This window comes from Oratosquilla oratoria, chromosome 12, assembly GCF_046742065.1.
Source record: "Oratosquilla oratoria isolate Oo_2021 chromosome 12, ASM4674206v1, whole genome shotgun sequence".
Classification (NCBI taxonomy): Eukaryota; Metazoa; Arthropoda; class Malacostraca; order Stomatopoda; family Squillidae; genus Oratosquilla; species Oratosquilla oratoria.
Genome location: NC_134788.1, coordinates 42,005,441 through 42,032,725, shown reverse-complemented (window position 1 = coordinate 42,032,725; position 27,285 = coordinate 42,005,441). Strand labels below are relative to the sequence as shown.

Sequence of the window (27,285 nt, the reverse complement as noted above, 5' to 3'; positions counted from 1 at the left end):
GCTGCATGTCGCAGGTTGTGTTTAGAGTTTCAAATTAAAAAACTATATTATTGCTCAAAGAGTCATGATAAAGTTCAGCAATTCGAGTACGTTTGAGTGCACTACCGAACCTTAAAAAAAAAACTACTTTCGATTCAATCTACGACCTATTAATCTCCGTATCATCAAGTGAAACGTTTGAAAAGGTGCATCAACTCCGTGAATCAAGGGTACAAAGTTAGGAAATTCGGAGTCGGTACACAAAATTGTTTACGTGATTTTTCACTACGGAAAGATGGAAGTTTGGTCAGTCTACAGCAGGCAGGGCGAGACATGGACGTTGCTCAGCCTCAATCTCAAAATAAAAAACAATGTGGCAGGGATAAACACACGATTATTTGAGGAAAGGAAGGCAAAAGTACCAATCCTGGTAAACATAAACAGAGTAGGATAGGGAAGCGACTATAATCACTACAAGTATTTCACTACGTGAGCCTGAAATGTGACGCTCAAGGAAGGAAATTCTATGAACAGGCGAGTGAATAACAATAATAATAATAATAATAATAATAATAATAATAATGAAATAGTCAATAATAATAATAATAATAAATAAAAATAAAAAATAATGAAAATAATACAATAATAAAAAATAAATAAAATAATAAAAAATAAAAAATCAATAATAATGATAAATTACAAAATAAAACATGCTAATGTTTAATCTACAACATGGGTGAGGATGAAACTGTAAAGCAGTAACTATATACAATTAGTAATCGTATACGTAAAGCATTCAACGTAAAAAAAAAAAAAAAAAGTAAAGTAAAGGGATAGGGAATCGAAGCTGATCAAAATTCTGACGCAGCCTCAACCGTCTACTCCTGTGAAATGGCTACGGAGAACTTATCAAGCAAATTTCTTTCCCCAACCTACCCGAATCATCTCTTGAGCATGCTGGGGGTCATCCGTTGGAGAGACATTCTCAAGATGTTCCAATTTCTTAGACAGACTCCTTCGCTCCTTCTCCAACTCTCGGACTTTGTTTTGGAGTTGAAGGACGAGAGCCACGTCCTCCACCTTGAGGGGGAGTCGAGCACCAACACCGAGTGTCACATGCAGTTAGTCGAGCAGTTACGGCAGGTGATGCAAGAGAGAGAGCAGTGTGGCGTAAGCGGGCATTTCTAGGGAAATTTCCCCTGAAAAGTGGGCATTTCTAGGGAAATTACCTTAGAAAAGCGGGCCTTTCTAGGGAAATTACCCTGGAAAAGCAGGCCTTTCTAGGGAAATTACCTTGGAAAAGCGGGTATTTCTAGGGAAATTAGCCTGGAAAAGTGGGCCTTTCTAGGGAAATTACCCTGGAAAAGCGGGCCTTTCTAGGGAAATTACCCTGGAAAAGCAGGCCTTTCTAGGGAAATTACCTTAGAAAAGCGGGCCTTTCTAGGGAAATTACCTTGGAAAAGCGGGCATTTCTAGGGAAATTACCCTGGAAAAGCGGGCCTTTCTAGGGAAATCACCCTGGAAAAGCGGGCCTTTCTAGGGAAATCACCCTGGAAAAGCGGGCCTTTCTAGGGAAATTACCCTGGAAAAGCGGGCCTTTCTAGGGAAATTACCTTGGAAAAGCGGCCCTTTCTAGGGAAATTACCTTGGGAAGGCGGACACTAACTCTGCCACCTTTGCAGAGTTTGACCGTAAAATCTCGTCCAAACGTGTCGTTAACGAGTGGCATGCAAGTTGCTAGCATGTGGTCTACATGACACCAACTTGTATCTGACAAACACGTCAACATGGTGCGGGGGGGGGGGGTTATGGAGGGATGTGGAGGAACGGAGGAAGAAGGGAGAGAGGAAAGGATGTAAGGGGACAGGGAGGAAAGGGACGAAGAAAGAATGAGGAAAGGATGGATTGGTGGGATGGAGGTATAGAAGAAAAGTTTGGAAGAAAAGGAAGAAAACAGAGGAGGAAGGGAGAGGAGGAGGAGGAGAGGAGGACAAAAGAAAAGATGGAGGGAGGGAAGGAGTGAAGGAGAGAAGGTCAGAAGGAGAGTGGGAGGAGAGGTGAGAGGGAGAGGAGAAGAGGAGAGAAGAAAGAAGAGAGAGGGGAAAGGAGAGAGGGAAGGAGAGAGGGAGGGAGAGAGGGAGGGAAGGAGATGTGAGAGGAAGGAAAGGAGAGAAGAAAGAAAGAAGAGAGAGAGAGAGGAAGGAAAGGAGAGAGACAGAGAGGAAGGAAAGGAGAGAAGAAAGGAGAGAGGGAAGGAGGGAGGGAGAGAGGGAAGAAGAAAGGTAGACAGGGAGGAAAGGAGAGAGGGAAGGAGAAAGGGAAGGAGAGAGGGAAGAAGAGAGAGAGGGAGGGAGAGAGGGAAGTAGAGAGAGAAGGAGAGAGGGGAAGGAGAGAGGGAAGGAGAGAGGGAAGGAGAGAGGGGAAGTAGAGAGGGAGGGTGAGAGGGGAAGTAGAGAGAGAGGGAGAGAGAGGGGAGGGAGAGAGAGGGGAAGGAGAGAGGGAAGGAGAGAGGAAAGGAGAGAGGGAATGAGAGAGGGAATGAGAGAGGGAATGAGAGAGGGAACCCCACCACTACACCACTATATCACATATTAGTGGCTATACACTGTTCACACTAAAGCAGACGAAAATAAACGCCCACTTAGTGGAACTAGGAGAAACAGGAACGTAGTGACACGTTTGGACGAGATAAAACACCAAACGACTCTTTGCCCTTCGATTTAACGGACTGCTCCGTTTAACGAACTTTCAGAAGCAACGGACAAAATCGGAAGCAACCGATGGCTTGGAGTGAATTTCAAGACTCACTCCACCGTACAATCAGAGTATGTGAAGACACCGTTCTTGTACTCCTTGAGTCTGATATTATAGAATATACGTGTTGAATTTTTTAACGTTACTCCGTTAAATCGTGGGACAAGCGTGCAAAGGCGAGCCATGGGCAATTTCCCGTACAAAAGTACAATAATAATATACAGCCGTCCTCTACCTACATTCGCGTCCGTTCATTCAACTTGCGACCGCAACAACTTAAAAAAGGTGACAAATGCCGTGTATCGGCACTGTACAGTATACCCTCGATATAACGGACGATGTGGCGACAGGGGGTCTGTCGTTATATCCGAAGATCCGTTATAACCGAGGATCCTTCGCTATAACGGATGAAAATCCGTTATAGAGGGGTTATAGTCCACTCAGATTTTTTTTGTCCGTTATATCCGATGTCCGGTATATCGAGATCCGTTATATCGAGGGTTTGCTGCGGAGGTGTGATGGGAAGTGTGTGATATAGGAAGTGAGAGAGTGAGTGAATGAGAGAAAGAGAGCGAGTGAGACAGTAAGAGAGAGAGTGAGAGAATATGAGAGAGTAAGAGAGTGAGTGAAAGTGAGAAAGTAAGAGAGTGAGTGAGAGAATGAGAGAGTAAGTGAGAGAGTGAGAGAATAAGTGAGAGAGTAAGAGAATAAGTGAGAGAGTGAGAGAATATGAGAGAGTAAGAGAGTAAGTGAAAGAGTAAGAGAGTGAGTGAATAAGTGAGAAAGTAAGAGAGTGAGTGAAAGAGTAAGAGAGAGTGAGAGAAAGTGAGAAAGTAAGAGAGTGAGTGAAAGAGTAAGAGAGAGAGTGAAAGAGTAAGAGTAAGAGAGAGTGAAAGAGTAAGAGAAAGAGAGAGAGAGTGAAAGAGTAAGAGAGTGAAAGAGTAAGAGAAATTGAGAAAGTAAGAGTGAGTGAAAGAGTAAGAGAGAGAGAAAGAGTGAGTGAAAGAGTAAGAAAGAGAGAGAGAGAGAGAGAGAGTGAAAGAGTAAGAGAGACAGAGAGAGAGTGAGAGAAAGTGAATAAGTGAGAAAGTAGGACAGTGAGTGAAAGAGTAAGAGAGAGAGAAAGAGAGAGAGAAAGAGAGAGAGGGAGAGTGAAAGAGTAAGAGAGAGAGAGAGTGAATAAGTGAGAAAGTAAGAGAGTGAGTAAGAGAGAGAGAGAGAGAGAAAGGAATAGAGTGAAAGAGTAAGAGAGAGTGAATAAGTGAGAAAGTAAGAGAGTGAGTAAGAGAGAGAGAGAGAGAGAAAGGAATAGAGTGAAAGAGTAAGAGAGAGTGAATAAGTGAGAAAGTAAGAGAGTGAGTAAGAGAGAGAGCGAGTAAGAGTGAAATGGGGTGTGGACGGATAGAGAGAGGGGGGAGGACGTTCCTCTCCCACGCCTTGCTACCTTCTGGCAAGAACTATACATATTCAAACAGCTGCTATGTACAAATGCTCACAGATTTACACGTACAGACGCAGTGTACACGTACACTCCCTATCATTCCTATGTACATGTGTACACCAGTTGTACCAAGTGCTTACTAGTGCCAGTATTGGGTGTCTTTCTGACCGTGATTAATGGTGTTCAGTACTATGTTGAGAGAGAGAGAGAGAGAGAGAAATTGAAAGAAAATGAGAAAAGAAAGTGAGAGAGATAGTGAGAGAAAGAGAGAAGGGGAGGAAGGGAAAAACAGAGAAAGAAAGTGAGAGAGAGAGAGAGAGAGAGAGAGAGAGAGAGAGGGAGAGAGAGAAGAAGGGAGAAGGGGAAAATAGAAAGTGAGAGAGAGGGAGGGAGAGAGAGAGAGAAAGGGAGAGAGAGAGAGAGAGAGAGAGAGAGAGAGAGAGAGAGAGAGAGAGAGAAAGGGAGAGAGAGAGAGAGAGAGGAAGGGAGGAGAAAATAGAAAGTGAGAGAGGAAGGGAGAAGGAGAAAATAGAAAGTGAGAGAGGGAGAGAGGGAGAGGGAGAGAGAGAGAGAGAGAGGGAGAGAGAGAGAGAGAGGGAGAGAGAGAGAGAGGGAGAGAGAGGGGGAGAGAGAGAGAGAGAGAGAGAGAGAGAGGGAGAGAGAGAGAGAGAGAGAGGGAGAGAGAGAGAGAGAGGAAGGGAGGAGAAAATAGAAAGTGAGAGAGGAAGGGAGGAAGGGGAAATAGAGAAAGTGAGAGAGAGAGAGAGAGAGAGAGAGAGAGAGAGAGAGAGAGAGAGAGAGAGAGAGGGAGCGGGGGAGGAAATAGGGAAAGAAAAGAGAAAAGCTCAACACGACATTATCATTTAAACAAACCCCAGACTCTCCAAAAGCACTTGGAATGTACAGCTGAACACAATAGATCCTGGTACACCCGGGTGGACGTACTATTTTCATTCTGCAATTGGAAACGCGAATGAAGACCAACAATTGGTATATGCCCAGTCACACTGTTCCTCTTTTTGGAAGAAGAAGAAGAAGAAGAAGAAGAAGAAGAAGAAGAAGAAGAAGAAGAAGAAGAGAGATAGAGAAAAAAAAAAAAAAAAAAAAAAAAAAAAAAAATATTCTTTGCGGCATTTCTAATTGTAGAAAGAAATGTACATCGACCCCTGTGTACCAACACATTCAAGCAAACCTCTACCAACTCCGCATTTGAGGGCCATTTACACGGTCGAACAGTTTGACAAACCCGGTTTGTCAGGCAAGTGTTTGAAGTGATGTTTGACCGTGTGACTGGGGTATTTGGTCGTCAAACACGTTTGTCGAACGTGTTTGAAAACCAAACACCCCATTCACATGGTCAAACATCACTTCAAACACTTGTTTGACAAACCAGGTTTGTCAAACTGTTTGACCATCTAAATGCGCCTTTACACTGACAAACAGACGCGGACTGTTTATGGAGCTCCAGCACTGACCTTCTCCGGGACGGGGATGGAGATATCTGTGCTTGACGATTTGTGTGAAGGCGATCCCCAGTCGATGTTCTCCAGGTTGCGGCTTAGGTCTGACCTGTCGCTGGCTCTGCTGCGCACTGACCCGTACCCAATGTCCTGCGTGAAAACAGAGACACAAGAATTTAATAAAATGGATCTCGTATGTAACTGTTTTGCGTATTTCTGTTTGGGATACAGCAGTGACACACTGACTGACAGGCTCTTTTTTGGGTAAAGAGTAACGACTTTACGATATTCAGGCCTTGCGGTTTATACCAATTAAAATGCATACTATTGTTATTGTGTGAAAATAGTGATAAAACATTTAATAAAAGAGATTCAGTATGTGTTTTATGTATTTCTGTTTGGGATACAAAAGTGTCATACTGACTGACAGCTCCTTTCTGGATGAAAAGTATCGACTTGACGATATTCGGGTCTTGTGGTTTATACCGATTAAAAAGCATACCATTGTAATTGTTCTGTGTAGTGGAAGTACTTGTATGGAGTTTGCACACACTACTGTTTTGTCCAATTTGTTCCAAACGTCCCCCACTGTGTATTTTTTTTTTTTTTTTAAGACCTCTTCTATAACTATCCTTTGAGTTTCTTATCATGTCTCCTTGTGTGTATGTGTAAGTGTGTGTGTGTGTGTATGTGTGTTTGTAAAACTAGTTAGAATTTTTTTTCTAATAAATCCGTTACAACATGAGACTTGTTGACCCACTGTCGGAGAATGAGATAAGATGGACAGAAAATCTGTATATTTCGACCACTATCTGTGGTCCTCTTCACCAAAATGATGCTATAGAAAACTAATGCCGTGAGCTGTCCACGGTTATTCATGTGACGGAAACACATTTTGCATTTACGTCAGCCACATCGAAGGCCTCTATTTTAAGCAGTACTTACGGAGAGCCAATCCTGATGAGCAGAGGCAGCATGAGAGAGAGAAAACTGTTGTGAGACTAAAGTATCGACATTTTGGTGTTCGCCTTTTTCCGAGGTGGGCGGTCCGATTCGAAAGTCAGAATATCCGATTATCCGGGTGTGATTTGAAGTCCGAATATATACATACATACATATACCAATGGCTTTTTACCCTTTACACTGGGGTGGGGGGTTAGCCAAAAAGAAAAAAGCATAGAAATCACTCCCACCCATTTCATTTACCATATATTCTAGTCCCCTCCACCCTCTTCCCTCCCTCTTATCTTGGCACCTCCTAGATGACAGGTCACCCCTGCATCTTGCCCACTGCCCTGGGTCAGATGCAGTGTTGTAAGACACAGCACATCTACAGCAAGGCCGCTTCATTAATTCGGCGACCCCACCCTCTCCGTCCCCTCATGCAGAAAAGGAGAAGACGGGGAGAAATCCCTTCGGGCTGCATCAAATTTTTCTCATGCATACTTCCTCACCCCCCATCCGCAACCCACTCCCCCTCATGCATCACAGCATCACCCATACACAACCCTTCTCCATTCACCCCTATCTTCTGTCCTCTCGTCCTTCCTCAGCAGACATTCCTCTTTTTGGTAATGCCCCTTTCACCCCATCCATCCATCTCATCCTAGGATGCCCCCTCATATTCACTCCTTCTACCTCTGCTTTCCACACCTCTTTTACTAATCTTTCTTCACTCATTCTTTCCATGTGTCCAAACCATCCTAATACTCTTTCATCAACCCTATTTCCCAGCTCCCTTTCCACCCCTGTTTCCCTCACCTCCTCATTCCTCACTTTATCCAGCCTAGTAACCCCCATCATACTTCTCAGACACCTCATCTCAAACACATTCAAACTCCTTCTCTCTTCCTCTCTTATGTTCTATGTTTCTGCCCCATAGAGTGCTGTTGGCACAATTACTCCTTCATATAACCTCCTCTTAGCATCCATTCCCAGATATCTATTTCTCATTACACTTTTCAATCCACCAAGACATTTACTCGCTTCTCTCAATCTACATTCTACCTCCACCCCCACTCCTCCCTTTCCTGCCACATTTGCACCCAAGTATCTAAAACTATCCACTTCCTCCAGTCTTTCACCCTTAATGCTCACTTCCAGTCTGCTGCCACTTTCACCCCTTGTACATCTCATCACCTTACTTTTATCCACATTTATCAACTTTCTTCTTTCACACACTCTCCCAAACTCTGTCACCAACTTCCTCAATCCCTCCTCTGATCCTGCTACAAGTATACATAATATATATATGTACACACACACACGTATATATGAACTTCAATTTTTTCGAATTGTGCCCGGATAATCGGACTTCCAAATCAAACTGCTCACCTCCAGCATTTTTAAATAATGCATTAGAACAACTTTGTGCAAACACGGAGATAATAACAGAAATGGGGGTTGTACAGGTTGTCAACACAAAAATATGTCAATTTAAACTAATCTACATTAACACAAGCCTTACCAAAGCTATGCAACAAAATTTTTACGTTAATTTGCATACAAGAAGACCAATACTGAAATTAAAGATGCCTTGTAATTTGACAGGAAACGGAGCAATTTTTCCTAATTTCTCAATTTAATTTGCTATTTCTAATCTATTATTTGTGAGCCTGAGTATTATTTCTATACAATTTCCACAAAATATTTATTGTAAATTTCATTTTCTTTATTTGCTAGGGTTGGTGGTGATTTCTAAACAATTTTGTTGCTTTTTGTGTTGGGTAGAATTTTGCGAGTATTTTTAAAACGGCTCCTTATGCTCAATTTTATCCATATCTTTAACATACACTTTCTAATGAGGAACCTAAACCCAGCACAGATTTTTCCATTATGCCGATGATCATAAACACTGTTTAAACTCTAACCACACTTACGTCATCGGTGACCACAGAGTTGAATTCCGACGTGTCGTCCCGCACAAGTTCGGTTGGGGCATCACTGGCTCCGCTCATACTGCTAACGTTACTTGCTGTTCGCTGAAAAAACGAAGAGGTATTGGTCAATATACGAGCCCAAGAGGAGGTCATCGAGATGACAAGTGGCTATAGCCACGTACATACGGACTTTGGTTACCCGCTCTAACAGATCAGGGACCATGAGGAAACCTTACGATATCATCGACTCACATTTCCTCTTTTGTACAAGTACAACATGTCCCTCATCTTTACCTACTTGCAAAGTAGCTCACAAAAACATCATTAAATATATATACTTAAGAATATTTGAGGTAGATGTGATTCTTCTAGAAAGAATAGTTTCTATGCCTACCTCCCATGTAACAGGGAAAGAAGTCTTTGGTGTATTTATACGTAGATGTGATTCATTTGTTAGTTGTAGTGCCTAAGAGGGTTTTAACTTTAATTATCACTCCTGTGCCATCCTACACATTACATCTATATTTGGAGGCAACTGTACCTAACTAGTCTACTGGCTGGAGGTAGAGGACTTATTTAAATTTGTGACAAATAACTAAACGACTCTTCCTGCTGGTTTGCACATCACTTGTCCAAAGTAAAGAGCCATATTGTCCGACCCCAACGATTTCCCTAATTGTATTTACATCAAAATATTTTCCTAATCTCTCAGACGGAGACAGATGTATTCGTCTCATCATGCCTACATTTTGTTTTCATCCATTTGCACTTTCCTTCCTTCTACAGATATTTTACCAAAATTTTTCACCCTTACAAGGTGGGTAGCCAAAGTCAAAAGGCATAAAAACCGTCCCCACCCATTCCATACCTAATACACTCTACTCCTTTTCACCCTCTTCCCTCCCTCTTATCTTAGCTCCTCCTGGATGACAGGTCATCCCTTCATCCCGCCCACTGCCATGAGTCAGAAGCAATGCAGTAAGACACAGCACATCCACAGCAAGGCCGTTTCATTTCATCGGCGAACCCCCCCTTCTCCATCCCTTCCTATTACATATGCGAAAAAGGCGACAACGGAAATAAAGTCCGTAATTCTCCCCAAAACCCGAGATGGGTTTGTTTTCTGCTCACCTGGTGTTTGTTCCCCCTCAGCTTTCCCAGCTCCTCCTCCAGTGTGTCGTTCTTCTGCTCCAGTCGGTTGAATTCCTTGAGGAGTTTCTGGTATGATGCCTTCTCTTGGTCGTACTCCATGTAGATCTGCTCCTTCTCAGCCTCGAACTTCTTCCGTAGTAGTTCTGTAATGTGGAGTCGTTCGTGTCTTTACGTATGTACGCATATCAACGGATTTTTTCCCCTTACAAGGGAAGTAATCAAAGTCAAAGGCATTCATGTTTTTACATTATGTTGTCTCGTTTCTCTTGTATCCTATTATCTAAACTGCCGTCAGTTTTCCTTATTCTTTTTATTTTGATTTGGCTACCCCCCTTATAGGGAGGAAAAAGCCCTTGGAATATAGATTTTTTTTTTTTTCATGATCATCTATATTCATGTCTTTATACATTATGTTATCTTGTTTCTCTTGTATCCTATCATTGAAACTACTATAATTTTTCCCTATACAGTATATTTTTTCATTTTGACTTTGCTACCTCTCTTATAAGGGAAAGCCATTGGTACATAGGTTTCTTTTTATTTTATTTTTTGATGTTCATTTACTTTATTTTCTTTAACTCCTTTCTCTCATAACCCCTCAACTAACGGAAACCAGCATTGCCACTGTGATCTATGCCATTTGCCATAAATGAGCAAGATTTTTCCCACAAAATTCCCACAAGGAAATCTAGATTTCCACATTATTTTCTCACAAAATGAAGAATTATTATGCTATTGTGATCTTTGCCAGTTTCCACAAATGAGAGATTTTTTCCACAAAATTCCCACAAGGAAATCTAGATTTCCACATTATTTTCCCACAAAAAGGAAGGAATAAATAAGTTCATGGGAACACATAATTTGCTCACAAAACATCCCATGTGGGCAAATTTCCCGGACACACAATTTGTGTGAAAATTCCCACAAAACGGCATCCCTGACGGGAACTTTGTCATTTACGGTTCAGTCAACCGCGACTCACCTTCGCCTTCCTTCTTGGCTGCGATCTCCTGAACGGACTCCAGCTCTTTGTTGAGTCTGGCATTCTCCTCGTTGAGGCGTTCCACGATCTCCCTGTTCTCCTTCTCCGCTCGCTCCTTATCCGTGAGGACGTCCATCTTCTCCCCGCGCTCCAACTGAAAAGAGGAAAAGTGCGTTATGGCAAGCATCTAGATCGGCCTTTCCCAAACTTTTCCGATACGTGATCCCTTTCAGTATTACCAACCATACCATGGTCCCCACCTTTGTAATCCCTCTGAAAAGAGGAATCGTGCATTATGGCAAGCGTCTAGATCGGTGTTTCCCAAAGTTTTCTGATTCGTGATCCCTTTTAGTTGTACCGAACCTATCATAATCCTCACCTTTGTAAGCCCTCTGAAAACGTACAGTACCTCTCATTAACGGACTAAAAGGGGGGTTACGGTGTCCGTTGATGTGAATAATCCGTTGATTTGGAGTGGTTTTTGGGTGGCATAGTGATTGCACAGCACTAAACAACAGCACTAAACAACAGCACCAAAAACACCGCAAACACAGCTAATTAACGTCCGTTAATGCGAGGTCTCACTGTACTAATTTTTAATATCGCAGATATGTTACTTTATGGCAAGTCTTGGATAGCATCTCCCAAACTTTTCCGATGCGTGACCCCTTTTAGTATGACCAAACCTACCATGACCCCTGGCCACCTTTCTGAAAACGTACTAATTTTTAATATCGCTGATACATTACTTTAAACTTAATTAATGACAGCAGAGAGAAATAACAAAAAAAATATATATTACTGTTTATCAATGTTTATTAACAAGGACTGATGTGATAAAATATTTTAATGAGAAGGATTTTTTTTTTTTTTTTTTTACAAGCAAATCAATATGCAGGTCTGTGTGGCTGAATGTATGTACACATGGTTGGACCCCCCCCCCCCCATGACCCCTCAGATAAAGGTTTGTAGCCCTTTTGGGGGTCACAACCCGCAGTTTGGGAACCCAGGCTATTCTAGATGGGGAATTCCCGTGTTATCGCTCAATCCATCCGTCCACTGCCTGTTCTCTCTCGCTGGAGAATGCCCCACCCAGGCACATCCACCAGCTCAACCCTGAAGTCACTCTGTGACTTGTGCCGATCATTTAATGATCATGTAAACGGAAATAGTCTCTTCAGTTCAATCTACCAGATACTAGAGCTGGACACAATACCACCAGACGGGTAGTGCATTACCGCCAGACAGGTAGTGCACTACCAATAAATCTGGGGTGCATTTCCATCAATGTGTTACAGAATTTAATTTCCTTAGAGTGGTGTATATATATATATATATATAATACACAATAATGCAGACCGTTCTAAGGAAATTAAATCGGTAACACGTTGACGGAAATGGACCCTAGATTTTTCGGTAATGCACTACCTGTCTGACAGTAAGGTGCCCACCTCTGCCAGATACTTACTGGTGTACAAAATCCATACTGGCTGCAAGAATATCAATCTCGGCAAAACTTATTCAATACATACACACATATGTATGTACTATCTAAAACTATATATGTATGTATTAACTATTTAAAACTATTGTATGTATTAACTATTTAAAACTATTGTATGTATTAACTATTTAAAACTATTTAAAAATATGTACTATTTAAAATTATGTATTAACCACTTCAAACTATTCAAAAATATGTATTACCTATTTAAAACTATCTAATAGCATTAATAATGAAATCTGCCAAGTTATAATAAACAAGAATCTTGTCACTGTTACGAACTAAACGTACCTCGATCTGCGCTTGGAGATTTTTGACGAGACTCTCAAGCTCCTGTATTCGGTTGTTGCTTGTCTTGAGCTTGCCTTCGACGGAACGCAGGTCCGACACCTGAGTCTTGAGGTTACTGATGTCTTCTTTGTACCCATGGATTTTTCCCGTTTCTTGTTGCTGGAAGAGGAAAACAAACGAATTATTTTGATTTACCAATCGCCTTTCTTCTCCTTACTACAGGATTATTTTTACTCATCACCCGTGGATCTTTGCCGTTTCTTGTTGCTGAAAGAAGAAAACAAACGAATTATTTCGATTTTCTAATCGCCTTTCTTCTCCTTACTATAGGGTTATTTCTACTCATCACCGGTGGATCTTTGCCGTTTCTTGTTGCTGAAAAGGGGAAAACTACCAAACTATTTTGATTTACCAATCGCATTTCTTTCTAATTGCGAGATTCTTGACAAGGATGACCTTCTGTGCCTCTTTTCTTGGCTCCTAAATTTTTATTTTATTTCATTTATTTATCTTATTTATTTTTTTAATATTGGAGACTTACTAATTCTATAGATTCCCAACGAGGACGACCTTCAGTGTCCATTCTCATTCACCACCCCTCCCTTCCCGCCTCCCTCTTTTCTTGGCTCCTAAATTTATTCATCTATTTTTTTATTATTATTTTCTATCTATTTATTCATATATTTATATTTTATTTTTTTCTTAATATTGGAGACTTGCTAATTGTTGCAGAGATTCCCATCAAGAACGACTTTCTGTGTCCACTCACCACCTCTCCCTCCCTCCCTCCTCCTCCTTTTTTTTTCTCAGAGTTTTTTGGTTTATTCATGACCCATTTCACTCTATGCTTCCTCTGAATAAGCATAGAACAAAACTGGTCAGGAATAAATAAACTCAAAAACTTGGAACTAGAATCGTGACTTCTTCATTTTCCACCTTCATCAACTTGTCACAATGTCCCAGCATATATATATATATATATATATATATATATATATATACACACACACACACACACACACACACACACACTGAGTTAAACACCACAGCATTGTCACAATTATTTATATCTTCTTCCTAATATTTTCAATTCTCCTTGAAAATATTAGGAAGATAAATAATTGTGACAATGCTGTGGTGTTTAACTCAGTGTATATCAAGGAGAACCTGTGCCCCAAGTATATATAATATATATGTATATATGTATATATATATTTATATATATATATATATATATATATATATATATATATATATATATATACATACATATATATATTTTATCATTATTTTTTCTAATATTGGAGACTTCATAGTTCTATAGGTTACCAACGAAGATGACCTTCTGTGCCCACTCACCAGCTCCGTAAGTTTCTGCTGCAGCTCGATGATCTTGTTCTCGAGTCCTTTATTGAGTTTCTTCTGGTGTTCAACACTCTTAGCCTCAATCTTGAGTTTCTTAAGCTGCCGGCGAGCGAGGAAGCACCGCACCAATCCTTGCGATTTGATGAGACCGCGTGTGATGCGCACGAACTTCCTCCGTTGCAGATACGATCGGACAAATTTCTGGATGATGATGGCCTGGAAAACGAAAGAATTCGGAAATTAAAGTTACGAACCTGGAGTACCAACTACTGCACGAGAACAGAGACACTTTTTACGTACATACATATACCAATGGCTTTTTCCCCCTCACAAGGGAGGTAGCCAAAAAATATACATACATACTTATACCAATGGCTTTTTTCCCCCTCACAAGGGAGGTAGCCAAAAAATATACATACATACTTATACCAATGGCTTTTTTCCCCCTTACAAGGGTAGGAAAAAAAAAAAAATCCCACCCCTTCTGTCCCACATACTCCACTCCCATTCACCCCCCCTCCCTCCCTCTTTTTAAAAGGTCATTATGAGAAATCCCATTTATTGGTCATTAACAGAATGCCCATTCACCTCATCCATCTCAATCTCTGTCTTCCCCTCACACTCACTCCATCCACCTCTGCCTTCCACATTCTTTTTGTTAATCTTTCTTCATTCATTCTTTCCACGTGCTCAAACCATTCCAGATTTTTTTCGTCAGCTGTATCTCCTAGTTCCCTTTCCACCCCTGTTCTCCTCCTCACCTCCTCGTTTCTCAATCTATCCATCCACGTAACCCCAAACCCGTTTAAATTCCCCCCGTCTTTCACTCATTCTACCCATGTGTCCAAACCATCCTAGATTTCTTTTGTCAGCCGTATCTCCCAGTTCCCTTTCCACCCCCGTTCTCCTCCTTTCTCAATCTATCCATCCACGTAACCCCCAACCATCCCTTCTAAACTGTATATACAATAACCATAGCACCAAATACCAGCCTCCGGAAACATATTCATAATCACATCACTCACTGCTCCATTAACCCCTTCCATACGGTGCCGCACACGTAGGCGTCATGGACTTAGATCTCGGTGGCAGCAGCCAATGCCAGCCGTACGACGTGTTGTAATAATACTCGCATCATAAAATATAGTCACCGCTTATATCGATCGTTCTCTCTTCACCCGTGAATTTTGATAACCATAGAAAATGCGATTACAAAAGAATTAGAAAGAATGTCAATATGGAGGGGCGACTACAATAAATATAATCAAGACGCCGATATGGCAGCCTCGCGAATACACTCGCTCCCCATGACGCCTACGTGTGCGGCACCGTATGGAAGGGGTTAACACACTAAAAGACAACACATTGCAGCATGCCAGACACCCTGATGTCCATCTCTCCGAATCCTCTCTCCCACGAAAAGGCAGAGTCCACCTGGCCAGACTGTGATGTGGCCACACCACCCGGCCCTTCTAAGCTACCAGAAGAGACTGGATGACCGCATCGTGGACAAATGCCCAGGACGTAACACTTCACCCCGTACAATTCAACATCTCACGGAAGACTGCATTACACACAATCAAGCATGCAAACAACACAACTTATATGTTTTATAAAGGATTTGTGGGAAAACCCCATTTCGGCAGTGGCATTCATTGGGGAGACGGGACTGCTCGGCCAGACAGTCTAGGGAACAACAACGCGTAGGATGACCGCATTGTGAACAGCTGCCCAGGATGTAACACTTCACCCCATACCATACAACACATAATGGAAGACTGCATTATACACAATCATGCACGCAAACAACACAACATACACTCTATAAAGGATTTGTGGGAAAACACCGATTCGGCCGTGGTGGCATTCCTTGGGGAGACAGGACTGCTCGGACAGACAGTCTAGGGAACAACAACGCACCATACAAAACATAATGGAAGACTGCATTATACACAATCATGCACGCAAACACAACATACACTCTATAAAGGATTTGTGGGAAAACCCAGTTTTGGCTGTGGCATTCCTTGGGGAGACGGGACTGCTCGGACAGACAGTCTAGGGAACAACAACGCACCATACAACACATAATGGAAGACTGCATTATACACAATCATGCTCGCAAACAACACAACATACACTCTATAAAGGATTTGTGAGAAAACCCAGTTTCGGCTGTGGCATTCCTTGGGGAGACGAGACTGCTTGGACAAACAGTGTAGGGAACGACAACAACAACAACAATGCATATAAATTCCCCCTTTCTTGCTGCTCCACCTACCGCTCTGGTCCGGCGGGCATGTTCGTATCGCATACGTGCTTGCATGCCCCTGATGTGTGCTTGTAGCCTCGTGATGAGATGTCTGCACCTGTTGAAACGCACACGGGCCATCCAGCCCCGCATGTTGGCTTGTAACCGAATGGCAGCTCTCTTTCGCCGAATGTGGTATACTTTCCTGCGAAAGAAGTCATTGCATCAGTGGTATATCGACATTATTGTTATGATGGATTAGGGGTATGCCAATTAATCAGCATTGGCAAGAATCAGCACTTTTTTTTTTTTGTGAATTGGCATCGGCAAAAATTTGCATTTTTTTAAGAATTGGTATTGTCATCGGCAAAATATTGTTGATGCAGATTCTAAAAAAAGAAAAAGAAAGAAAAAAGCCAATTCTTGCCAATGCCAGTTCACTAAAAAAATGCTGATTCTTGCTGATGCCGATTAATCGGCACACCCTCACAAAAATGGACTGGGAGAAAGAGGCACTGGCTACAAGAGGAACGTACGTTAAGCGTCTCTTAAGACGATTTCTCCATTATCTTATCTTGAATCTTACCTTCGAGCGAGGAAGCCACGTACGTAACGCTGAATCGTAAGAGCTGCCTGTCTCATCCTCTTGAAGCGATTTCTGTGGAGGAATCCACGTACGTGTTTCTGTATCATGATGCCGCAGGCCCTTAGCCTGTCTGCTCGCAACTTCTCCATGTACGCCACCTGGCCCGCACGGAAAAAGATTTTCGTTCGTCCAAACTTGAACTTATCCTCGTCCTGAAAGAAATAAAATACATTTTATTTTTTTTACAGTGGTATGGCTTCACTTACTATTAAGCATGAATAACTTTCATATGGCCCATTTACCCCAGCGATGGCCCCGATTACCCCCATCCTACGGTATATGTATGTATCTAAAGATCATGGCATACTACATATATGCATACAAAAGTAGAAAATGGGTTACTGAACAAGAATCCCTAATTCTATAAACAACCCAGCCCACAGCATCTAACATGAGTGAAATCTATTAAAGACAACTGTGGTGTGGAAGTGGTGAATATGGTACAGATGTGCTCAGTTAGCACCCCTGGGGTGGGGTCAAAAGGAGTGAGGCGGTGGCAGCGCTAGCATGCCAAGGCCTTGGGGCCGGCAGTGTGATTCACCATGGTTTTTGGATCACGTGTTGGACTCATCATCGACAGCTATTTCCCTCACGGAAGAGAGCTCAGAGCTCGTATGACCAATCTATGGGTAATGTTGTGACCCTACATGCACACACACCCCCAACTCCCCATCCATGAGAGTTGGAGTAACGACTCGAAGCGCAGTGATACTGAAATTATTTCAGCCCTGGCAAGGATTTGAACTCGGACTGCCATATGCTTGTGTGTGTGTATTCACCTTGGTCTTTGGATCACGTGCTGGACTCATGATCGACAGCTATTTCCCTCCCGGAAGAGAGCTCAGAGCTCGTATGACCAATCTATGGGTAATGCTATGACCTTACACACACACACACACCCAACTCCCCGTCCACGAGAGTCGGAGTAACGACCCAAAGCACAGCAATACCGAAATAATTTCGGCCCTGGGCAGGATTTGAACCAGGTACAGCTGCACCTCCATACTAGCAATCCAGTACTCTATCAACTGCGCCACCGAGTGTGTGTGTGTGAGATGAGGGTGAAGAGCGGGACTGTATTTACCTAGTTGTATCCTGCAGGAAGGGGAGCTATGCTCATGGTGTCCTGTCTTTGTATCTTGCAGTGTCAAGTTTGCTCTTAAATTCGTGTATAGTTTTTGCACATACTACTGTTTCGTCCAGTTTGTTCCAAACATCCACCACTCTGTGTGGAAAGCTTTTTTTTCAGGTCTCTTCTATAACTGTCCTTTTTGAGTTTCGTTTCATGTCCCCTTGTATTTTCTTATCCCAATTTAGTAAGTCTGCTAGGATTAACCCCTCGAGTACCAGATGTGTGTTTTGTGACACCTGCGTGTCACGGCCGAGTGCACCCACCAGGAACCGAGCGTGCTCCCCGTGACATGCATGTGTCATAGTTATAAGCTGTGTGTATTGAGGGCTCTCAAGGCCTCGGTTTCTGGGTTATTTCTACCCACGTGGTGGCAAGTGTCTGTGTTTACAAACAAAAGGCTCCAGCCATTCGTGGGACGGTTTGATACGTTTGTTTACGTAAGGTTGACGGGTTGGTAACGAAGGGGTTAAGGTGTTTGGTAAGCTAGGATAGGGAGTGTTAGACATGTGTGGTGTGAAAGGTTGGAGGATTAAAGAATGAAGCACAAGAAACTGCAGGAATGGGATTTGTACAGAAATTAAGTAAGTGATCGACAATTTCCTACAAGAACAGAATTGCCAATGACGATGATGTTAATCAAATAATTCCGACAGTTGTCCCTGGACTGGAACCCAAGACTTGCACGTGTAGCGAGTGGTTAAGCTGGTACGTATCCTTGATAGACTTTCGTCGTTGTAATACCTGAATTATTTGATTGACATCGTCACCATTAGCGATTCTATTCAGGTATTACAACAACGAAAGTCTATCAAGGATACATACCAGCTAAACCACTCGCTACAAGTGGGCTTGGTTCTTCATAAAATTGAGATTAGGACGGCAGTTAGCAGTCGACTCAAATCCTGCGGGGTTTGATTAACCCCGAGGTTGAAGAATCTTATAGTCTCGATAGTGTAGTTGGAAGAGGGACGACCTGCCACGTGCAAGTCTTGGGTTCGAGTCTGGGGACAACTATCGGAATTATTTGAATTTCCTATAACATAATCCTGAACAACAACAAAAATAATGACATCCGTTTCAAGTTTCACCGACTAGAATTCTTCAGCCCCGCAGCAGCTGGGTACGGTCCTCAGGGCTTACCATAGATCTTGTTAATAAACAGTTTTGCAGCATTTGGTATGAACATAACATATGTGGGGTGGAGGACCTCTGGTATGGGCCTGAGGGCAAACCGGTTTCTCCCCGTTTAACCTCTTTAATACGACTCGAATTCTCGTGGGTGGCATCGGCTGCCATATGTACGATGATGCACCACAATACTCACATTATTAATACGACTCAAATTCTCGTGGGCGGCATCAGCTGCCATATGTACGATGATGCACCACAATACTCGCATTATTAAACGTAAAGTCACAGCTGTATTACTCGTTCTCTTTCACTCTGAATATCAACAACCACAGAAAATGCGATCAGAACAGTTCACAGAATATGGGGGTCGCTTGGCTACAACTGGCTGAGCAGGTTAGGGTGTTGTTACTTGTGGTGAAGGTCAAGGGGATGGTGGTTCGAACCCTGCCACCGGCAAAGTTGAACCCAAGGGACATGGTTCATTAAATTCCACTGTGAGGGGTACCATCCTAGCCTCCCCATAGAGGGGAGTATGTGACATTAAACCAAATCGTCACTCAGCTACAACTACAAAATATAATCAAGACGTTGATGCTGGCATCCCCGTATACCCACTCATGTCTCATGACGCCTACGTAGGCATCATAGTATGGGATGGTTTAAACCAGGGGTTCTCGGCTTTGCTTGGCCCATTCACCCCTTTCACCATTTGTCAGAATGTCATTCCCCCCTCCTTTCCAAGATTGTCTGTTTCAAAAGGTGCATTTTAAATAATATGCAAATATTACTAAAAACCCTTATATTTTTTCCAAATTAGTATATATTTTTCCCAAATTAGTATAAATCCAGCCCAGGTGACAGGCCAGATAGGCCAAAACCTATAATTGCTTTCCTCACCCCGTAAGCTGACTGTGGTCACAATTCACCCCCAGAAAACCCAAAATCCCCCCCTGGGGGTGAATTTCACCCCTAATGAGAACCCCTGGTTTAAACAATACAATCTGGTGATAGTAATCGCACACTTACGCTGATCATATTGGCGATAATTTTGCGACAAGTGGCCTGCATGTCATTTCTCGTGATGTCGGCTGACCTGGTGAGGACCCGGTATCTTGCGAAAAAGTCTCCGTATGTCCACCTGGGAGAGAGGCAATGCTGCATCAGTACATCTGAATCCCAGATTTTGCAAACAATGCTGTGACAGTATGATCACTTATTAAGAGGAGAAAAAAAAAAAAAAAAAAAAAAAATGACACAAAATTCACTCCCACCCATTCCATCCCCAACATACTCCACTCCCCTCCACCCTCTTATCTTGGTACCTCCTGGATGACAGGTCATCCCTGCATCCTGTCCACTGCCCTGGGTCTGAAGCAGTATCACAAAGCACAGCACATCCACAGCAAGGCCACTTCATTAAATCGGCGATCCCCACCCCCCCTCTCCGTCCTCTCATACAGAAAAGGAGAAGACAGGGAGAAACCCCTTCGGGCTGCATCAAATTTTTCTCATACATACTTCCTCGCCCACTCCCTCTCATGCATCACAGCATCGTCCAAACACAACCATTCTCCATTCATTTTAATTCAGTTTAACGTCATGAAACTCCAAAGGTTACGACTCGAACACTTCCCTGAATCTACAATTACCACTTGGTCTCGTACCTTGAGGGGTAGCCAGCTGCACTGATCCGCACCGTCTCGAGGACACCGCAGGCACGGAGTTGCTGGATGGCCCGCGTGGAGTCGAAGGTGAAGGCCATCTTGTCATCGTTGGGCTTGACGCAGCGGACATAATGTGGCGTGGTTGAATTGAGGGTCGTCATTAACAAGTTGAGTGAGTTGCGAAACTGGGAACCGACCTGAGAGAACATAGGGGGGGAAATATAAACGTCACTAAATACGTTCTAATACACACATATACCAAAGGCTTTTTCTCCCTTACAAGGGAGGTAGCCAAAAAGAAAAAGGCATAAAAACCATTCCTACAGATTCCATCCCTAATACATTCCTCTTCCCCCACCATCCTCCCTCTTATCTTGGCACCTCCAGGATGACGGGTCATCCCTGCATCTTGTCCACTGCCCTGAATCAGAGGCAGTGTCGCAAGACACAACACATCCACAGCAAGGCCGCTACAAAATTTGATATACGCACCCTCTACCTGTCCTAAATCCACACCGCTCCTCACCAATCACTCTCTCTGTTCCTCTCCTAATCCTCTCAATCAAGATCCTTCCATAAGCCTTCCCAACTACACCTAACAAGCTAATACATTCTAATACATACATACATATACCAAGGCTTTTTCCCCCTTACCAGGGAGGTAGCCAAAAAGGACAAGGCATAAAATCATTCCCACCCATTCCATCCCCGAAAACACTCCACACTACATTCTAATACTTAATAATAATAATAACATAAGAATGAAAAAGACTGCAAGAGACCATGAGGCCTACACTAGGCAGTTCCATGTCCATTACTACCTGTCATCCCCATCCATACATAGAGTCTTCTGCCTTTTACGGGAGAGGCGATTAAGTCAAGACGTACAAAACCATTTCTCTCACATCCCTTCACTTTACTCTTCTCCCTGTCCTCATCACTCCTCTGATCGTCTCTTTTCGAAGACAAGTTGTCGTGGTGTATGTGCGTGTGTGTTAGAGGGGGTTTACACCGTCTAACGGTTTGTCAAACGCGGTTCGACAGACACGTGTTTAAAGTGATGTGTGAACGGGGTATTTAGTTGTCGAACACGTTGGTTAAACCCCAAACACCCCATTCACACGTTCACACATCACTTACAGGGCCCTCACAGGGGTGGGGGGGTATATACCCTGGAGCGGCACATTTGGGGGGGGGCGGCGGTAATTCTCCTCTGGACATGCCGCCCACAAAGGTTGACAAAATAATCATAATAAAAACAAGATCTAAAGAGCCCTTGTCATGTTCCCACCGTTATCATGGTGAAACTGTGCTACGCATCATTTTCACCGCGGCCTACATAGACGTGGGTACTACATACGAAGACAATGTAGGGCTGGCAGTGGAGGAACAGTGAAACCGTTTTTCACCGTGACCTATATACGCTTACGCATGAAGATACTTGAAGGTCAGCAGCGGAGGAGTACGAAATCCAGGCCTATAGCCAGCAGAGGTCAAAGGTCAAACTACACTAATAAGACCAAAACTTGAGTACGCAGCATCACTTTGGACACCCAATACCAAAAAGAATATTAAGAAACTAGAAAGAATACAAAGAGCGACAACCAAACTAGCACCGACTCTCGCCGAACCAACATATGAGCAAAGACTGTCCAAATTGAATCTACCAACTTTGGAACAAAGAAGAGAAAGAGGAGATTTGCTGACTATCTACAGAATAATGAAAGGAATGGAAGTTCTAGACAGGAACGACTTGTTAGTGTGGGACAACGGTAAAACAAGAGGACATGGAAAAAAAAAAAAACTGAAAAAGGAGTTATAGAAAAAACTTGAAAAGGAACATTCCCACACAGAGCGATAAATACATGGAACAAATTAGACAACAAAACAGTATGTGCAAACCCTATACAAGATTTTAAGATAAAACTTGATGCAGAGAGATACAAAGACAGGTCACCATGAGCATAGCTCCCCTCCCGTATATTACAACTAGGTAAATACATAAATCAAATGAAGCAAAAAAGTAGAAACCCCCACTTCCTTGCCGTACTAACTTTAGGATAAGGTATAAAATAGTGACTATATTGTAAGCCCTCTTCATACAAGAATAAAGATACTAGTGAAATATGTGGAACTGGGTAAATAGAAATAGGACTAATTACCTAGACGTATGTTGGCACTGGTGTTTTGCGGCTGTTGCATAAAAAAAGGAGGGCGGGCACTTTTTGAGGAGATTACTGTGCCCACACTCTGTTCCCACTGATTAACCCATTCAACTCCGATGACAAGATGTCTTGTCATTTGGTCAAATAAAACAAAAAATCATAAAACACCAAAATGTTTGATCAAACACCAGAAAAATATGACGTCAGTCCTCGCTTCGCTGCGAGCGAAGCGAGGATTGACGTCATATTTTTCTGGTGTTTGATCAAACATTTTGGTGTTTTATGATTTTTTGTTTTATTTGACCAAATGACAAGACATCTTGTCATCGGAGTTGAATGGGTTAATTAGTAAGATTAACTCATATAATTATATAGACAGTGAATCTAGAGATTTCACTCCACCATCTTCCTTTATCCAGGTGAAGTTAATCTGTTCATATGAGGTTAACTGTCGACATAGGAATCTGGATTGCAGGAACTACTCGAATCCTGGGTTATGATTCGATGTATCAACTCAAATACAGGGCCTAGGACATGACACCCTGAATATTTTACCGTAATATACGAATTTTGTGTTGGAATCAACAGAATATGAAATATTTCCCCTCATCCTTTCTAAGGGGACGTCCTAGGATGAGGTGGATGGATGGGGTGAAGGGGGCTTTGGGGAAGAGGGGAATATCTGTTGAGGAAGGACGGGAGAGGACAGATGATGGGTGAATGGAGAATGGTTGTATATGGATGATGTTGTGATGCATGAGGTGGAATGGGCATGGGGATGGGGGTGAGGTAGTATGTGTGAGCAAAATTTGGCGCAGCCCAAAGGGAGTTCTCCCCGTCTTCTCCTTTTATGCATGGGGGACGGAGAGGGGAGGTCAGCGATTTAATGAAGCGGCCTTGCTGTGGATGTGCTGTGTCTTGCGACACTGCTTCTGACCCAGGGCAGTGGACAGGGTGCAGGGATGACCCGTCATCCGGGAGGTGCTAAGATGAGAGGGAGGGTGGAAGGGTGTGGAGTGTATTCAGGGATGGAATGGGTGGAAATGATTTTATGCCTTTTCCTTTTTGGCTACCTCCCTTGTAAGGGGGAAAAAGCCTTGGTATATGTATGTATGTATCCTTTGTGCAACAGGGACATTAAATAAAATTGTTAAATTATGCTAAACCCCTTTACTACGGGCCAAAATCTCGCAGGCAGCATTAGCTGCCAGATGTGCAATGTTGCGTCATAATACTTGCATTATAAAAAATAAAGTTACTGCTGTATTGCTCGTTCTCTTTCACTCGTGAATTTTGATAACCATAGAAAATAATACTCGCATTATAAAAAATAAAATTATCGCTGTATTGCTCGTTCTTTTTCACTCGTGAATTTCGATAACCATAGAAAATATGATGAAGCCAGTTTATAGAGTATGGGGGTCACGCAGGTACAACTACAATAATTATAATCAAGATGCCGACATTGTCATCCTCGCGTACCCACTTGCTCCTCATAACGCCTTCGTAGGCGTCATTGTATTGAAGGGGTTAATCATTTTGCAAGCCAATGGCTATAATAGGCAGTAAGGGATGGGGGAGGTGGGAAGTGGTAATGGGGGGAAGGAGGGGGGGGGGCACCGAGAACTTTGCCCAGGGGCAGCACTTAGGTACATAAGAGCTCTGATTGAGGAAATACATGCTTTCCCCCCTTTGTATATACAGTACTACGTCTCATTAAAGGACTAAAAGGGGGGTAACGGTGTCTGTTGATGTGAATAATCCATTGATTTGGAGTGGTTTTTGGGTGGCATAGTGATTGCACAGCACTAAACAAGAGCACCAAAAACACCGAAAAAAAACACCGCAAATTAACGTCCATTAATGAGAGATAGTACTGTAAATACTATGAAATTTATATACATACATATACCAAGGCTTTTCCCCCTTACAAGGGAGGTAGCCAAAAAGAAAGAGGCATAAAACCATTCCCACCCATTCCATCCCTAAATCCCTGAAATTTATACAAATTAATTTATTAGAATTACTGTATTAATGAGGTAGTGTGTGATAGCAAACTTTTGACGCAGCCCGAAGGGATTTCTCCCCGTCTTCTCCTTTATATGGGGGGACGGAGAGGGGGGGTCGCCGATTTAATGAAACGGCCTTGCTGTGGATATGCTGTGTCCTCCGTCACTGCTTCTGACCCAGGGCAGTGGACAAGGTGCAGGGATGACCCGTCATCCAGGAGGTGCTAAGATGGGAGGGAGGGTGGAGGGGTGTGGAGTGTTTTCGGGGATGAAATGGGTGGGAATGATTTTATGTCTTTTCCTTTTTGGTTACCCCCCTAGTAAGGGGGAAAAAGCCTTGGTATATGTATGTATGTATGTATTAATTGGTTGCATTTCCGTACAACAATTTTATAAGAGAATCATGTGGTCGCATACATTTCCCGCTAAACTGGGCCGCATCCCCACAATGAGGTTTCTATTACATCTTTAAAGTGTATGTACGTTTTTGTTGTAGTGCTTTAAATTGTAAAATTAATACACCGTTTTCCCTCATAATATACTTTTATTAGCCACCCACGTACAAAGTGCTAATCGCATTTAACGTCTATTGTTCCCCTTTCTGTGACGACATTCAAATTCAGAGCTGGGCCCGTTACCGCCCGACAGGTAGTCCATTACCGAAAAATCTGGGGTGCATTTCCGTCAATTCGTATTATATACACTTTCGGAGAAGAATTGGCGAAAGTAAAAAGATCTGTATATTTCAATCACTATCTGTGATCTTCTTCATCTGCTGAAGAGGATCACAGATAGTGATCAAAATATATGGATCTTTATACTTTCTCCTATTCTTCTCCGAAAGTGGGTCATTAGTACAATTTTACCAATATGCTTTGACATTATTTTGTTGTGACATATATATGTATTTACAATGCATATATGTATACATATAGATTTTTCAGTAATGCACTATTTGTCTGGCAGTAACACACTACCTGTCCGGTGGTAATGCACCCAGCTCTGTTCAAATCTCTCAATCACCATCCCAAACACTACTGTCTCCGAGTACAGAAGCGACAAAACGACCAAATGCGGAGGAATATGTTTAACTTCTACTCGTTTCCCTTTCTGTGACGACCCTCAAATTTCTCTACGACCATCCACTCCAAACTTATCACCAAGGACCAGAGTGACAAAATGACCAAATTTGGAGGAATACATTTCACTTCTACTCGTTCCCCTTTCCGTGACGACTTTCAAATCTATCGATGACCATTCCATACACTACTATCCCCGAAGACTGGAGCGACAAAACGACCAAATACGGAGGAATACGTTTAACTTATAGTGGTTCCCCTTTCAGATCTCTCGATGACCATCCATTCCTAAATTATTCCCCGAAGACTGGAGCGACAAAACGCCCAAATACGGAGGAACGCTGACGAGCGACTCACCGACTTCCTGTGTTCCTTGGTCTTAGACGGTCCTCCGGGCATCACCTTCACCTTGATGTGGCTCTTCTCCTCAACGAAGATGTGCTGCATCATCCGCACCTGAAAGACAAGAGGATACGTAGAGCCAATACGGGGTTGACTCCATAGCTATTGCTGTTGTATATAAAATTGGAGGAGGAGGAGGAGGAGGAAGGGGAGGGAGGAGGAGGAGGAGGAAGGGGAGGGAGGGGAGAGGAGGAGGGAGGAAGAGGAGGGGGGAGGGGGGGGAGGAGGAGGAGGAGGAGGAGGAGGAAGGGGAGGGAGGAGGAGGAGGAAGGGGAGGGAGGAGGAGGAGGAGGAGGAGGAAAGGGAGGGAGGAGGAAGAGGAAGGGGAGGGAGGAGGAAGGGGAGGGAGGAGGAGGAGGAAAGGGAGGAGGGAGGAGGAGGAGGAAGGGGAGGGAGGAGGAGGAGGAGGAAGGGGAGGGAGGAGGAAGGGGAGGGAGGAGGAGGAGGAGGAGGAAGGGGAGGGAGGAGGAGGAGGAGGAGGAAGGGGAGGGAGGAGGAGGAGGAGGAGGAGGAGGAAGGGGAGGGAGGAGGAGGAGGAGGAGGAAGGGGAGGGAGGAGGAGGAGGAGGAGGAAGGGGGAGATGGAGGAGGAGGAGGAGGAAGGGGGAGATGGAGGAGGAGGAAAGGGAGGAGGGGGAGGAGGAGGAAAGGGAGGAGGAGGAGGAGGAGGAGGAGGATGAGGAGGAGGAAGGGGAGGAGGAGGAGGAGGAAGAGGAGGAGGAGGAGGAGGAGGAGGAGGAGGAGGAAGGGGAGGGAGGAGGAGGAGGAGGAAGGGGAGGGAGGAGGAGGAAGGAGGAGGAGGAGGAGGAGGAGGAGGAGGTTCGGGGACTCCTTTTGACGTGTGCTGAGCATTCGCTCCTGCTTAGGTCTGGAATTAAGCAACTGATACATTGTGTACAGCCTGAGGGGTTGACTCCATAGCTATTGCTGTTGTATATAAAATTGGAGGAGGAGGAGGAGGAAGGGGAGGGAGGAGGAGGAGGAGGAAGGGGAGGGAGGA

The 27,285-nt window shown here is 43.4% G+C and overlaps 1 protein-coding gene across 12 annotated transcripts in view; it reads right to left on the bottom strand.

The window, feature by feature from the left end:
* Positions 1 to 27,285, bottom strand: part of didum (dilute class unconventional myosin) — a 203,544-nt gene that overhangs the window by 73,355 nt on the left and 102,904 nt on the right. For 10 of the 12 annotated variants that reach the window (XR_012967009.1, XM_076195521.1, XM_076195520.1 and 7 more), the window contains 12 exons: positions 26,242 to 26,340; positions 20,632 to 20,828; positions 19,994 to 20,105; positions 16,645 to 16,856; positions 16,089 to 16,263; positions 13,802 to 14,023; positions 12,443 to 12,601; positions 10,648 to 10,801; positions 9,645 to 9,808; positions 8,514 to 8,615; positions 5,650 to 5,784; positions 916 to 1,059 (listed from right to left, as the gene is read on the bottom strand). Coding sequence is in view for 11 of the 12 variants with exons in the window: in XM_076195521.1 (XP_076051636.1) it covers positions 916 to 1,059; positions 5,650 to 5,784; positions 8,514 to 8,615; positions 9,645 to 9,808; positions 10,648 to 10,801; positions 12,443 to 12,601; positions 13,802 to 14,023; positions 16,089 to 16,263; positions 16,645 to 16,856; positions 19,994 to 20,105; positions 20,632 to 20,828; positions 26,242 to 26,340 (1,875 nt within the window). In the remaining variant the exon portion in view is untranslated. The remainder of the gene's footprint in view (positions 1 to 915; positions 1,060 to 5,649; positions 5,785 to 8,513; positions 8,616 to 9,644; positions 9,809 to 10,647; positions 10,802 to 12,442; positions 12,602 to 13,801; positions 14,024 to 16,088; positions 16,264 to 16,644; positions 16,857 to 19,993; positions 20,106 to 20,631; positions 20,829 to 26,241; positions 26,341 to 27,285) is intronic. The other 2 variants (XM_076195526.1, XM_076195529.1) reach the window with 1 other exon arrangement.